Here is a 15988-nt window from a genome sequence, read left to right on the forward strand (position 1 = left end):
CATTTTTATTGTCCTGCAGTAAACAGAGTCAAAGAAGAAGGGCGTTTCTGTGACAACACTAAGGCCCCGTCCAAACTGAGACGATATCAGTTGTATCCGCCAACGTTCTCTATCATATAGACCAGTCGATCGCGAGATGTGTCTAAAAATAGAACAACAATATTCTGTTTTATCGTTAATGTCCTATTACATAATCTTCCTGTGCCAGAATAATGCACTTGAACGCATAAAAGCTTTGTGATTGGCTGGCTAGACCACATGTGTCGGGGCGTGGCTGGTCGGCAGTGAGCACTATTTCGCTGACGTTGTCCGTGTAAACAGGAGTGACAGTCTGCACACAGACAAGACCGCAATTATGGCAGAAGCAAAAAAGCCCAAAATATATAATTTTCACTCCGAGTGGGAGGATGATTATTTTTTTATCCCAAAAGGGGAGGGGCCTGAAAGGACAGCTAAATGCACAGCAGTCCATTTTCACCAGGCCCAACAACAAAAGCAAGGCTGCTACCAGAGCATCTTATCGTGTCAGTCACGTTCTTGCGAAACACATGAAGTCTTTCAAAGACGGCGAAGTTGTGAAAGAAGCATTCCTGGAGGCTGCCGAAGCGCTTTTTGGGGACAGTAAAAATAACAGTAGCATTTCAACAGGTTTTTTATATAATAAAAACTCAAGTTAGATACCGTTATTAATCAGCTGTAAGTATATGGAGCTATTTCAGAATCATAAGTTTTGATCATTCAAAAAAATACAATTTATTTGAAAGTTCAAGTTTTTATCCTGAACTTTGAAAAATACAATGATGTATTCAAAATAAAAATAAGTATTTTAAATCATTTTTCAGGTTGAATATTATTTTTGATTCAGTTCAGCAATTTTTTTTAATAAAATATTTATTTTCAGATTTCACTTTTATACATATTTTGACATTTGAATACTTATTTTTTTCAGTTGCAGATTTTTCGCTTTCAGATTCAAAACAATTATTTTTTCAGTTTCAAATCTTGTTTTTTCAGGTTTCACATTGCTTTTCACCTTCAGATCGTTTTTCACATTCAGATCTTTTTTTTTCGCTTTCAGACTTTTGGCCCTGATGTTGCTTGGGGGGGCGGGGCTTAGCAAAGAGTAGTTTGGCTTCCTGAGTGACAGGCCTCCCTCTGTCATGTTGCCTTCATGGATGTTAGGTAGCGCGAGAAATATAACTCAATACTTTCTATACACAATACTCCCGTGATTGGTGGTAAACTGATACCAGCGTCAAAGTTCCGTTAAGCGAGCTGTTGAGCATCGTAGTTGGCAACAATCAAGGTATAAGGGCAATACACGTGCTAGAATGTGAAATTACGTATCCGTAACGAGCCAGCAGGTTGTTCTGGTGGACCTGACGCCATCCCCCGCTGTCTCACGGAGAGATACCGCAGGTCCTTCCTTCCTGCAGCGGTCAGACTATAGAACCACACAGCCCCTAGACGTCCCACAGGCAGGGGCGGCGCCAGGGGGAGCTAGGGGGTGCTGAAGCACCCCCCAGGATTGCCAAAGCACCCCCTAAGCACCCCCAAGAAATATGTTTTGTTTTTTTTTTCGAAAATTATTACCGCCTCACGCACCGGTGGGTATCTACCGGAGATCGTTGTGGTTAGCATCTGGTGCTAGCTAGCCAAGCTAACGGATATAAGGAGCTTTTTCAACAACAAGGTGGAGGGAGAACTCTCTCCTGTCAGACGGAGAGTCTCAGGTAACCTCAGCTCAGGTGAAGTAAAGGACTCTCAGTGTTTAGATACTTAACTTTAGTCTAGTTATCTCAGTGGGTCTCAAACGGTTTGTTTTTAAAAAGGGTGTGTGATTTGTAAAATATCCATAAAGAAATAGAAAATCAATGGAGCGTGAGATGGGCCGGAGAATCGGACCAGCGGGAGCGGTACTGCAGTCGCTTTACCGCACCGTTATGACGAAAAGGGAGCTGAGCCAGAAGGCAAAGCTCTCTGTCTACCGGGCCATTTTCGTTCCTACCCTCACCTATGGTCATGAAGGATGGGTCATGACCGAAAGAACGAGATCGCGGATACAAGCGGCCGAGATGGGTTTTCTCCGCAGGGTGGCTGGTGTCTCCCTTAGGGATAAGGTGAGAAGTTCGGTCATCAGAGAGGGACTCGGAGTTGAGCCGCTCCTCCTTCGCGTCGAAAGGAGCCAGTTGAGGTGGTTCGGGCACCTAGTTAGGATGCCACCTGGGCGCCTCCCTAGGGAGGTGTTCCAGGCACGTCCAGCTGGGCAGAGACCGAGGGGTAGACCTAGGACCAGGTGGAGGGATTATATCTCTTCGCTGGCCTGCGAGCGCCTTGGGATCCCCCAGTCAGAGCTGGTTGATGTCGCCAGGGAAAAGAAAGTTTGGGGCTCTCTGCTGGAACTGCTACCCCCGCGACCCGACCACGGATAAGCGGGAGAAGATGGATGGATGGATGGATGGAAATAGAAAATCTGTTTACAGTTCTGTGTCATATGGATGTTGAGAGATGTATCCATAGATCTCTTAATGTTGCTCTCAAAGTGCACCAGATTGATGCTTTTAACTTCAATATTTAAAAAAATCTTCCCGGGGGACACATACCCCCGGACCCCATTAGAGGAGGTGAGGACCCCCCTAGAGGAGGTGAGGTCCACCCCCCACTTGTAAAAATAGCACTTTACCCCTGCTTACACCTATATGCCGTGAGCTGATTATCGAGCCTTCATTGTAACAGTCGCGGGTACACTGTGTGTGCGTGCGGGGAGTGTTGCAGTAGAAAATTCAACTGTAGCGCTGATGCATTAATGGGGAAACCCTTGAGCACCCTCTATGAAACGTCAAGCTACCCCACAGCACCCCCTAGAGAAAATCTCTGGCGCCGCCACTGCCCACAGGGGACACATTTACATTGTTACAGCAGAGAAGAGCCAAAGACAGCTTAATGTTACCTAAAGCATGCATACAAAAAGTATTAAAGATTAAAAAAAGATTATTTTTTTTTAAAGTTACACATTTCACATAACACCACCCTGTAACAGTTCTGCGATTTAGCAGCCAGGTATATATTGCACAGTTTTTAACGGCATATATATTGCACATAGTTGTTATTTATCAATAAAGGTTTGTGTTGTTTTTGTGCGGGGTCTAAATGTATTCTGATTCTGATCGCAAAAACCAAGCCAATACTATGTTGCATTCTTGGAGCTACGTGGAAGTGGGGAAGGACAATGCTTGATTGCGGATACGTAATTTCACATTCTAGCACAGTTTATTGCTTGATAACCTTGATATTTGCCAACTACGATGCTCAACAGCTCACTTAACGGAACTTTAACGCTGGTATCAGTTTACCACCAATCACAGGAGTATTGTGTATAGAAAGTATTGAGTTATATTTATCGCGCTACCTAACATCCATGAAGGCAACATGACAGAGGGCCTGCCACCAACCTGCCAAACTACTCTTTGCTAAGCCCCGCCCCCCCAAGCAACATCAGGGCCAAAAGTCTGAAAGCGAGAAAAAAAAGATCTGAAAGCGAAAAACGATCTGAAGGCGAAAAGCAATGTGAAACCTGAAAAAACAAGATTTGAAACTGAAAAAATAATTGTTTTGAATCTGAAAACGAAAAATCTGCAACTGAAAAAAATAAGGATTCAAATATCAAAATATGTATAAAAGTGAAATCTGAAAATAAATATTTTATTCAAAAAAATTGCTGAACTGAATCAAAAATAATATTCAACCTGAAAAATGATTTTCAAATACTTATTTTGAATACATCATTGTATTTTTCAAAGTTCAGGATAAAAACTTGAACTTTCAAATAAATTGTATTTTTTTGAATGATCAAAACTTATGACCCTGAAATAGCTCCATATAAGTTTTAGTTTGTTTGAACTTATTCATTATAATTATTGTACAAAATGGTATAAGAATGCAAACATTAAGATCTGTTCTGTTTAAATTGATTATAGTCTATTATGAATTCAGGTTAAGAAACTAGTGTTGCTTTCATCCTATTTTAAAAAAAGGCATTTATTTTTATACTCTACTAAAATGCAACAAAAAAAGGGTTTGATTCTATTAATTGTTCTTTTTTATTGCACTTTGGCAGCAGATTCCTGTGCAGCTTCAGATCTGAGTTGTCTTATTAGTAAGACTAATTTATACTTTTGTAGCAACACTATTTTTATATAATGGCAAAGAAAGGGTTCAGAGTCTTTTCTTTTTTCCCTGTGTCATATGTGGCAGCACTGTTCAATGTTCAATGTTTCTTGAATACATTACCCACTGTAGTATGTGACGTGTGGATAAACTCCAACTCTGTATCAACAACACTGTTGTGTAACTTCAGTTAAATACTTGTATGTGTAGATTAGAAAGAGGTAAGATAAAGGATCTGCAGTATTTTATGAAGTATTAATCGTCCAAAGGTCAGTTTTATACAAGTAGTGTGTATTTACCTGGTAGTTTCCTGGTCAGTAATGGCTACGCCTCTCTATTTGGACTGGTAGATCTCGGCAGACTGGCAACTTTAAAAGTAGCTCTCGGTTCAAAAAAGGTTGGGCACCCCTGATATAGACGGTTCGTCCACACAAAGCCGAAATGGAGCCGCGGCTTCGGAGCCCGAATCCGATACACTTTGAAAACGGCTCCCAAAGTGGGTAGGTCTGTGGACTAAATGCTTGCGGCTCCGTGTGTACGCCCTGGCCTATACGATCGTTTCCTGAATCGATGACGCCATATCCCGCCTCCCCACCTCTGCTGCTCACCCCCACGTCATTGCTGATGCATTTCGCCAACAACAACAACAATGGCGGATCACAGGGTTGCATTCGTGCTCCAGACACTACTGACCATGATACAGATATTAGTGCAACAAATCTACAGCTCCACGACCACAAGCATCAAGTGGACATGGAGAACGACATGAACTACATGCTGCCAAATCCACCGCGGAGAATAAACAGAAGAGCAACCAGTCAACCATGCTCGGGGGGTCTTATTCACTGCTTTTGCTTCGAAATCGGCTTTGTCTGTGTGGACGGGGCCTTACATTTCACTTTAAGTACTTTGATACTGTACTTCTTACAGAGACACTGTTAGAAGCATGTGTGTTGGCCATGTTGGTGAAAAGTCATTTACTGTGTTTTCCTTTTGCGCAATACTTGTTTTACAAATTAACCAATTTGGGATCCATGAAGTATATCTTAGCTTATCTTATGCACTAACTTTAAAGAGTCACTGTTTCACTGCTTACATTTAGGCATATGGAGTGCCCTGAATGTTTTTAAATATTTAAAGTATTTATATATACCACCGTCATATGGCGTCACCATCTGACCTTCACCAGCAGGTAACACTTATCTTTACAATGTTTCTAACAAGCCAAGACTTTCTGTTGAGATTTGCGGTCAAAAAAGAAGGTTTACATTGCGATGTAGAAGAAATTCTACACACAGCGCTAAATATGTCACACTTTTTGGTGGAACAGAGTGAAGAAAGAAATCCGAGTTCAGAGTGAAAGGCAACATGTGTGAAAAGATCCCATTTAAAGTGTTTAATTACATTCATGCTGACAGACAAACAGTGTGATAGTGAGGAGGAAGATGTTGTGTGTTGGTCTGTTTGTTGTACACAGTGTGTTAGTGTCATTGGGGGTTCAGACAGGAAGGTTAGAGAGAAAGACAAGGAGCACAAACAGGAGGAGGAGAGTGACAGCCCTGCAGCTGAACATACACTCACACCTTACTGTGAACACACCACACACATCACTTCAGGGGACATTGAAGGGCATTTCCTGGAGACTTATCCTAACCTTAACCATAACCAACACATGCCTAACCCTAACCCTTATCCTAACCAAGTCTTCACCCTAAAACTAATGATTCCCCTTATGGGGACCTCCCTTATGTCCCCATAAGGGAGGAGAGTCCCCACACGTCACTGTGTAAACATATGTAGGTCCCCACAAGCATAGTTATGCTAGAGCCGCGTTCACACCGCAGTACTTTTCCCACTTTAGTTCCGATATAGTTCCGAAATGTCGCGTACACACTAGGGCTGCAACAAACGACTAATTTGATAATCGATTAATCTATCGATTAATGAAACGATTATTACTGTATGCCTTGCACAATTTCTCAAGCGCTCTTATTTAGCCATCAACTTTTAGATTTAGCTTGAGGTTCTTTTAGGCATGTGGAAACTAACAATGAAGACAATAAAGATGAATACTTGATTCAAAAATACATATATTATTAAATTAACTAAACACATTTTGAACAAAATTAACATTGCTTTTTTTTTTTTTATTAAATAAATAATATTTCACATCAAAAGAAACTACAATGTTTTAACAAATCGTATTAAATAATCTGATGACAGAACTGTGAACAGAATAGCTGAAACTTTAACAAAATAAAGAGTAACTCAGTTTCCTCTCATCATTAACCCATGTTTGTATCATTGAGTTAACTCCGTGTGTTGCTGCTAGCATACAGAACACCTGACGTGGAAACGTTACGTGGATGGGGCTACAGACCTACTAGAAAGACAGTCGAACCCGGTGCATTTCTCCTTCTGAATGTGGTGCACTTTTGCTAAATGTTTAGACAAATTGCTCGTGTTACCGCCCTTACATGCTAAAATCTTATTGCACTTTTGGCAACGAGCATCGAGACGGGTAAAGTTGAACCACAACTCGGAGCGCGTTCTCTCCGCCATCTCCGCAGTGTTGCTGCATGTAGCAGCCGTGTGTGTGTGTGGCTGCATGTAGCAGCCGCGTGTGTGTAAACTGCCCCGCCCCCGGACACAGACGGGGGAGAGAGGTCGCGTCTCGATTGGAAAGATCGAAAATACATCATAGACGCATTTCTTTGTCTTTTTGCATATTAGAAATGAGTTGGCGACACGAAGACTGCGATATAATGCTTATGTAGCAATAATACATGACATCTTTTTTAAATGTCTCCATTACCGATAAAAAGACCAATAACGTTTGAGCTTAACGGCACGTAAAACACACGTGATGACGTCATCGACGACTGAATTAGTTGGCAACTAATTTGGTGATCGATTTTAATCGATTAAGTCGATTAGTTGTTGCACCCCTAGTTCACACCAAAAAGAGCCGGGACTAAAATTAGTTTATCGGAACCTTTTTGTACCCCCTTTCCCTTTTCCCTGCTAGAGAGCAGGGACTTTCGTGGGAGAAAAAGGTTCCTATGTCTGATTGGCTGGGCGGATTGCAAACCACACCCCGTAAAACTCCCAAAAAGTTTTGTGAAGCTGCCATTTTATTATCCTCGCATTAGCATTATTAGATTAGCATTAGCCCAGCACACAAACGCAGAGAGACTAACTTATGGCAACACAAAAGAAACATGGGAGTGGTGGAGTGATGAGGAGGTGTCGGTGTTCTGGCAATTTACTCGGAAGGCTTCAGTAGAAGCTGCTGGGAGTCTACTGAAGCCAGTCCCCAACTCCGGGGACTTCGGGTGGCAGTATACGCCGTAAAGTTGTTTGCGGCCTGCGAGTAAACCTAAAGCAGAAGAAGAAGTGACGTCAGCGGCTGTCACTACCAAGCCCCCAGGAAGTGCGCCGGACTCAGATGAAAATATTCGTGGTGGCCAAACGGCGGTACTACACTTCCGTTTGGTTGCCAGGCCCGGAAACACTTTTTCCCATTGACTTACATGGGGAAAGAGTGGTCTGTAAATCGTTGGATAATTTTTTTTAAACTAAATAAACTACCCAGTATGAACAGTTGTATAGCCCTTATTAAAAACATTCGTTCCTCAAGTTGTAAAAAATGTGCTAATAACGTTATTCTGAGAGTTATTCCCTCTGCATTATGAACGCGCATCTAACCCACGGGACCGCGCCGCACGGCACGTTCATGTTACGTGTTCAGCATGGTCCCGACCAATCAGAGCACACTGTGCTCACAGGAAGGGTGGGGGCTGGAGCTATTGGAGCTACAACGAGCCGTTAAAGGCAGAAAGTGAAATTCAGTGAATACACGTAGTTTACAGAGATGCTGTATGAGAAACCAATGTGAGTTGCGTTTATCTTTACCCATGGATGCACAATAAGAACGGACCATATCGTCTTACTGCCATCCCACGGAGCTGTAATAATGGATATATTGCACATGTTTGCTGTAATTCATTATATACTACATGGGCTGTATGATTAAATCTTTTACCGTAAATTTTGTATTAAATAAAGTTAATATTACCGGCGTTATTAACGTCCCTGAAGCTTCGTATTGCACTGTGTATATATATATATATATATATATATATATATTAGGGCTGTCAAACGATTAACATTTTTAATAATCAGATTGATCACAGCTTAAAAATTAATTAATCATGATTAATCACCATTCGAACTATGTCCAAAATATACCATTTCTTTATGTATATTGTTGTGGGAATGGAAAGATAAATGAAAGAAGGCGGATATATCCATTTAACATACAGTATGTTTATTATAAAAAATGCTGTGTGTCAAAATGAAAGACAGCCCACACACCTATCAATCATCAAACCGTGGGGTCTTAATTCATTATGTGTTGATTTCTATCAACGGGGGAGTACTTCAGGAAAGTCGACAGGGGGGGGCTAGTGGAGTACTTCGTGACCACAGAGCGTGACCGTCGTGATCAGCTGTTTTAGCGCAGTTCTCCAGTGAAGGGGGGGGGAGTCTCCCTCCGCAGCCGGTTGGCGTAGTATTGGCACAATTCCGTTGTGCAGAGTAGACCGACGTTAACAGCAGCCCTGTCTGTGCACACGGAGACCTACTCTGTCGTCCGGTGATCTTACCTCCTTCTGGAAAAGCTTCACAAGTAGGCCTACGTCGGTACGCAAATGCGCTTTGTGACTAGTGGCGTAGCGGAGGCTACCGGAGCTACCGGAGCTTAGGGGGCCCCGCCCCCACTGTAGGCTATCCTCTTAGATTTCGTAACGCGGGAACAGGGCGCAGAGGGCGGGGCCCCCCCCTCCCTGCTATGTTGCTACGTCATGTGTACGCTGCCTGTAGTAGTACAACAGTGTATCATTATAATTATTTGCTCATCTGCGATAGGGCTAGCCGGCTGATAACTAATGTTCATTGGCAGGCTGGGCAGCGTTCAAAACAAAGCGGGAAGCATTGCTCATATAAATAACGTTCATTAGTTGCGTTGCCGGTAAACATGAAAAATGAAGCGCCACTACCCAAGCGGTGCTCAGAAAAGCAAAATGAGAGCGAAAGCCGAACAGGAGAGGGCAAAACTACCTAAAATAACGTCATTGTTCCGGCAGGCAGCAAAGGTAGACGTAGACTCTAACGTTACTGCAGATAGACCGCTAGCAACCCCCCCCGGCCCCCGGCCGTCAGCTCCGAGTCCAGGCAGACAGCCCAGCAGCCCCGTTACAGCCGAGCCAGCTAGTCGTGCCTCGCGCTTCGAGACAGGTTAGACATTAGAATAATATAAAGTTTTATTCGCCATAACCAGTATGCTACAGGTTACATTGGAATTGGAATCTAATCCGTTCATTTTTGCAGGTCAGCAAGAAGTCAGCTGTGCCCCCTCCGAGGCCAGTTCAGACATAGGCATAGACAAGGCTGCCCAGCCAGCTAGCCGTGCCCCCACAGACCCCAGCAGCCCCGTTACAGCCGAGCCAGCTAGTCGTGCCTCACGCTTCGAGACAGGTTAGAATAATAGAAAGTTTTATTCGCCAATCGCCATAAACAGTACGAGTCAGTATGCTACAGGTTACATTGGAATTGCAATATAATCCGTTCCTTTTTGCAGGTCAGCAAGAAGTCAGCTGTGCCCCCTCCGAGGCCAGTTCAGACATAGCCAAGGTTGCCCAGCCAGCTAGCCGTGCCCCGACAGTGACAGCAGCTCCCACCCACCCCAGGGACACGTTGGCCAGCGACAACTCTGTGACTGAATACCCTACTGATAGGGGGAAATTCCCTGTAGATTTAGAAGACGATGATGTTAAACGGTACATTCTGAATAACGGGCCATGCAAGCCTGAAGGGCCATTCAAAAGGGATGGGAAGGGAAGGTGCTTTTCAAAAGAGTTCTATAACAAAACATCCAAAATTGGATGTAGAATTCCACGAAAGTGGCTATGTTACTCGCCATCTATGGACCGGGTGTACTGTGAGCAGTGCTGGCTGTTCGGTGACAGACCGTCTGCCCATCACCTCCACCAAGCGTGGAGAATAGGAATAAATGATTGGCAGGGTCTCTCTAAAAAGATTAAGGAACACGAATTCTCTCGCTCTCATTTGGCAGCATGTGTCGTGTATGATACGTGGAAAAATAATCTGACCATTGACGCGCAAATATCATCTGAGTTTAAGAGAGAGGTGGGGTTTTGGACCGAGGTCCTAACCAGAATAACTGATGTTACACTAACACTGGCCTCTCGCAACTCTGCTTTCCGGGGTCACAGAGAGAAAATAGGTGATATAGATAATGGTAATTTCTTATCTACCATAGAACTTATGGCGCGTTATGATCCAGTTCTGCAAAGGCTTATTGAAAGCAAAAAGAAGGTGCACTACCTAAGTCCTCAAACTCAAAACGAAATAATTTCATTGCTATCGAAAAAAGTGCAGGACACAATCATTACAGACATACAGAATTCTATTCGATTATAATGGATACTACCCAGGACATTTCAAAAGTAGACCAACTGAGTCAAGTGTTCAGATATGTTACTATAGCAAATGATGAAAATGGAAACCCTACAGAGGTGAAAATAAACGAAAGTTTTTTGGGCTTCCATGCAGTCACAGACCAAACTGCTGCAGGTCTAGAGAGAGAAATTCTCGAATCGATGGAGAGAAAGGGGATACTACTTGGGAAGTGCCGCGGACAAGGATATGACGGGGCTAGCAATATGAGTGGCGTCTACTCCGGTGTACAAAAACGCATAAGGGATAAAGAGCCCAACGCAGTGTACATTCATTGTGCTGCGCACAATTTAAACCTTGTACTCAATGACGCATGCCAAAATATACCTGAGATAAAAGACTTCTACGACACTGTTGAAAGGCTATATGTATTCTTTAGTGGAAGCATCAAACGATGGGAGCTTTTGGAAACACACCTCTCAGTGCCCAAGGCTGGCCAGCCTACACTGAAGAGACTATGCCCGACACGATGGGCATCAAGACAAGACGCCGTCCAATCATTGCGGTTCCGTTATGCAAGCGCTAACTAAGATAGACTTGCTCTCCAAAAAAAGCGAGGAACGTGCCGAGGCGACTGGCTTGAAAAAGGCCATGGAGAGCTTTGAGTTTGTTGTAATGACTGTAATACAGGGCAAGGTCCTTGAAACAGTCAACATTGTGTCCCAAGCTCTCCAGCGCAAAGACGTGGACCTCTTACAGGCGACAGCAATGCTTGGTAACGCAACCGATACACTTGCCCAACTCCGAGGAGAGTTTGATGGCTTAAAAGCGCACGTGCAAGACCTGGCATCCTCATGGGGTGTCCACAGTCTCTTCAAAGACAGACGCGCAAGGCGCACAAAGAGGCACTTTTCAGAGCTTTGCGAGGACCAGCGGCTCCAAGACCCAGGGGAGCATTTTAGAGTGGCGGTATTTTACGCAAATATCGATATTGTCGTTGCCCAACTCAAAAATCGATTTGTTGGAATGAGCGAAGTTGCACAGCGATTTTCTTTTCTGCTTCCCCGCGAACTTTTGCGCGCAACAGACAAGGATCTGTCTGAGTCCGCAAGTGCTTTATCAGGCCAGTATAAAGACGACCTGTCAGCCGAGTTTCCTTTCCAGATCCTGTCCCTCCGTAATGCTCTTAGGCCTACTATAAAGAAAATTGAGCGTGGAACAATCAAAGACCTTGCACAAACCCTGCTCATTGAAAATCAGTCCATTTTGCCAAGTATCCCCGATGTTGCCACAGCACTGAAATTGTTTTTAACTATACCCGTGACTGTTGCCAGTGCTGAGAGATCTTTCTCAAAACTTAAATTAATAAAGACATATTTGAGGAGCACAATGTCGCAAGAGAGACTGTCTGGGTTAGCAGTCCTTAGTATTGAGAGCCGACGCGCGCGCAGTATAGATTTAAAGACTGTTATACAGGACTTTGCGCAGAAGAATGCCAGGAGACGTGCTCGTATAAAATAATAGGCCTACAAAGCAGCTCCTGATTGCATCCTCTTTGTAGCCTATATAGGATGTGTTTTATTTGCTTTTTTTTTGTAGGCTACTTTTCTTTTATACAGAATGTTATGTGAACCGTTCCGTTGTGTGAACTCCAATGATGATAGGCTATAACGTTCTACAATATACCTTCATGTTACAAAAAATACACAGCCACTTGTTTGTATTTGTCAATGATGTTTAATCAGATGTATATTATTATACAGTTCCTACTAGGGGTGTAACGGTTCACAAACATTTCGGTTCGGTACGTACCTCGGTTTTTAGGTCACGGTTCGGTTCGGTACGTTTTCGGTACAGCAGAAAAAATTATCACAAAACATAACATATTTTTTTCAAATTATTATTAAACTGTGAATATTCACTCAAATAAATACAAAATATAATAAAAAAAACATTAAGGTGCAGCATTTCGATGAACTGAAATAATCTGTATTTGAACTTTACTGTACTAGTACTCACAAAACATAAACTATTAGTTTTGGGTTTTTAATGATTATTAAACTATGAATATTCACTCAAATAAATACAAATATAATAAAATAAACATTAAGGTGCAGCTTTTTAATTAACTGAAATAATCTGTATTTGAACTGTACTAGTACCTAAGCAGCCAGCTTGACATTAGGACTTGCTTGTCATTGTATTTTCATGTTGTTCTAAAGAAAGATGAACTTGTCCACATTGCTTGCCGAAAGGGCAGATCTGCTGGCACTAACAATGTCTCCTGCTGTGGAGAACACCCTCTCTAGGGACAGAGGTAGCAGATACAGCCAGGTAGTTTGCTAACATGGCAACATAAGGATATTTGGTGTTTGTAATAGCTTTGGCTCGGTCTGAACTCTCTGCGAGTGGTGGAGGCTTAAATGCTAGCGGGAGTTGGGTTTGCACTTCAGTCTTTTTTCTTTTGGTACCGGTGATATTCACGTTCGGGTGATGCCTTTTCAAGAGTGTGCAAGTTTGATGTATTGCCAGCCGCGTAACCAATTTTAGTTGAACAATGCCGACAAACAGCTTTGGTTCGGTCCACCTGTCTTTGTCCGTCATCCTTGTACGTAACTGCGAAACCAAAATATTCCTAAACCGGAGACTTCAATGATGCTGGAGGATTTTCGAGCTCAACTTTATCTGCGTTCGCCATTTAGACAGTTCCTCAAATTACTGACTACATTTGAACGCATCCCTCTGACATAGTATGCCTCTCGTCCAATGAAATGACTTGCTCGCTCTATGACGCGTTGAACACAATGGGAGCAAAATACTCTGAATGCTGCGACGCAGCACCTGAGATTACTTCCAAGAAGTTGTTCACGTTCTCAATTTTTTAAGTTTAACGTTATATTCGTTCGGTACACATGTGTACCGAACCGAAGGGCCCGTACCGAATAATTTCGGTACGGGTACGTGTACCGTTACACCCCTAGTTCCTACTGACCTTACTGTTTAAATCAGATGTATCTTTATACAGAAAGTTCCTACTGACCTATAGGCCTACTGTTTACAAAAGATGCCTGAAAAAATAAACATTTAAAAAGTGGCCGCGATGTCTATCCCATGTCACTCTATTATTGATTTAGGGGAGGGGGGCGGGGCCCCATGGTCCGACCTGCGGGGGAGCCACGAAATATTGCGCAACGCCACTGTTTGTGACACAAGTGACGGTACGCATTTCAGATTACGCACATAACCTGCGTACCAGTTATGTGCACCCCTGTACTACAGCCAAAGTATTCTCCGTCGGGACTTCCTGCAACAACACCACGCCGTTATCTTGATTCTGATTGGCCAGAAGACATTATCAAAGATGTTCTATTGAGAAGACGATCACTACGTGACAAAAGTTTTCAAAACCGTTTCTGGTCTTCGGTATTTCCAGACAAGTGGCTACTGAAATCAATCTTACTAACTGCTGTCTGTGCAATTTACTCTGCGCGCAAGTTGGCTTACTTTAACATCATTTTTCATGGTGGAGCTAAGCCATTTCTTGGTATGGGTGTAGCCTACCCCAGCCATACCCTGGCGCTGCCACTGGTGGGATGTATGGGGCGGGCCATTCTGTATGCATTAAATGCGTTAAATATTATAACGCAATTAATTTAAAAAAATAATTACCGCCGTTAACGCGATAATTTTTACAGCATTATACAGTGCAATAATTATTTCATGCTAAATGAAGCTCTGTTGGTTGGATATCACTAGATCCTGTTACAGCCTAATATAAGTACATAACGATTGATGTGTACATTAGCATAATGACTAGCTAGCCGCTAGCTGCTAACTGCCGCCTCGTTAATATCAAATCCACACCCCATCCATTTTTAAGAGTGCGCTTAACCTGTTCTACACCCCCCCCGATACCGGGGGAAAACGCATCATCTGCAGGAAACAGCGTCTGAGGGCATCTTAATATTCAATAAACTATGAATGTTTTATATCCATGTAACGGGAAGAAACTCAGCTAACTGAAAAAAAACCACAAAGCTAGCGCTGAGCCTATGAATTAGCCACGAGCGAAAAAATGCTAAAGCATTTATGCACAGAAACTCACTCATGTTCCCTTATTACTTATCGTAGCTGCACTCAACCCATCGTTTCGCATCGTGAGAAGACACAGAATCGATCGGTACATACATCACTCCATGATAAGAACTCGCGAAGATATTAACAAGAACAGACATCAAAACATGTGGCGCTAGGTAGCTAAAAACGGCAAAATGGCTCACCTTTGTCGTCGTCTGGTCAAAAGTGGTCTTCGATGGCATTACAATGATAAAAACGCTGCTGAAGTTAATCCATAGTTAATCCAATGTGTCTGTGTCCCTTTGAAATTATTTCTGATAATCCATAAGAATAACCTGCTTTTCCATTTCCAGATGTCAGAGCGAGAGATAGGTTCGCTCTCATGCAAAACTGCATGCGCATAGCTCTCATTTCTCAATGGTAAGGTGTGTATGTGGAAATTCCCCTTCGATTCTATTGGCTCTAACAGTCAAAAGAGATGTCAATCAGCAAAATCGACCAATGGGTTCCAGAGAAACGGTAAAACGGCAATTTCCACCCAAATCACCTCAGAGTGGAGTTTTTTTTGCTAAACCTCTCTAAAATGTCAAATGTCACTTGTTTTGCATCAATTTTGATACAGGGTACTTATATGTTGTACTTTGGATTCCTAAAGCTTTTAGTCTACCTTACCATCATCCAAGGGTAGTTTTCACTGTAAGTAAAAAATAACTTTTGGACGGACACTATAATTTACAGTTTTTTTTACTATGTTCAATCTGAATTTTCTTTAAAATAAAAAACATCTATATTGATTCTGACTTTTCTACATCCAACTTACAGGTTTATCATTAATTTGAGAAAAAAAGATTATTAATTGAACCCTTTTAGAAGGGAAGATATGGTCATTTGTTCTGGGAATGTCATTTTCGAGCCTGAGACCTGAAAAACAGGCTCAGTGCATAACAGGTTAAGACCTTCCTTTTTGATAAAGCTTATAGTTGGGGCTGATTAGACTCAGCCCCTAGTTTTGCTGATATAGGCTTAGTTTGTCGGGGGACATCTTACTTCTTCCTTCTCTCTGTCTATACCTGTGTACTCTCATGTTCCCATTAACCCAGCTTCCCCCAAATTTCTTTTTGGTGTCTATATACGCTGGGATCCTGAGTCATGGCTGATCGTGTTGCTGTGGTCCTGAGTCCTGGATCGCGAGCCCTGGATCTTGAGTCGTGGCTGTGCCTGTTGCTGTGGTCCTGGATCATGATTCCTGGATGGATATCCTCGT

The 15988-nt window shown here is 42.8% G+C and overlaps 2 protein-coding genes across 3 annotated transcripts in view; one reads left to right on the top strand and one right to left on the bottom strand.

Moving 5' to 3' along the window:
* The window catches only part of pak1 (p21 protein (Cdc42/Rac)-activated kinase 1), a 90856-nt gene that overhangs the window by 66062 nt on the left and 8806 nt on the right, over positions 1-15988 (bottom strand). The window lies entirely within an intron of this gene.
* On the top strand, positions 9024-11216 carry LOC117560683 (zinc finger MYM-type protein 5-like). 2 transcript variants are annotated; one of them, XM_034237626.1, is made up of 2 exons: positions 9024-9705; positions 9809-11216. In XM_034237626.1, exons 1-2 carry the CDS (start codon positions 9510-9512, stop codon positions 10669-10671), a joined length of 1059 nt encoding a protein of 352 aa, XP_034093517.1. In that variant the 5' UTR covers positions 9024-9509; the 3' UTR covers positions 10672-11216. The 2 variants fall into 2 exon arrangements, with proteins under 2 accessions (XP_034093517.1, XP_034093518.1); XM_034237627.1 differs by having other exon boundaries at positions 9024-9518; positions 9769-11216.

The sequence above is a fragment of the Gymnodraco acuticeps genome, unplaced genomic scaffold, assembly GCF_902827175.1.
Source record: "Gymnodraco acuticeps unplaced genomic scaffold, fGymAcu1.1, whole genome shotgun sequence".
NCBI lineage: Eukaryota > Metazoa > Chordata > Actinopteri > Perciformes > Bathydraconidae > Gymnodraco > Gymnodraco acuticeps.

Coding starts and splice junctions, on each gene's coding strand:
- LOC117560683 (XM_034237626.1), top strand. CDS start 9,510: ATGCTACAGGTTACATTGGAATTGGAATCTAATCCGTTCATTTTTGCA. Junction 9,706..9,808: donor TGCCTCACGCTTCGAGACAG/GTTAGAATAATA, acceptor TCCTTTTTGCAG/GTCAGCAAGAAGTCAGCTGT.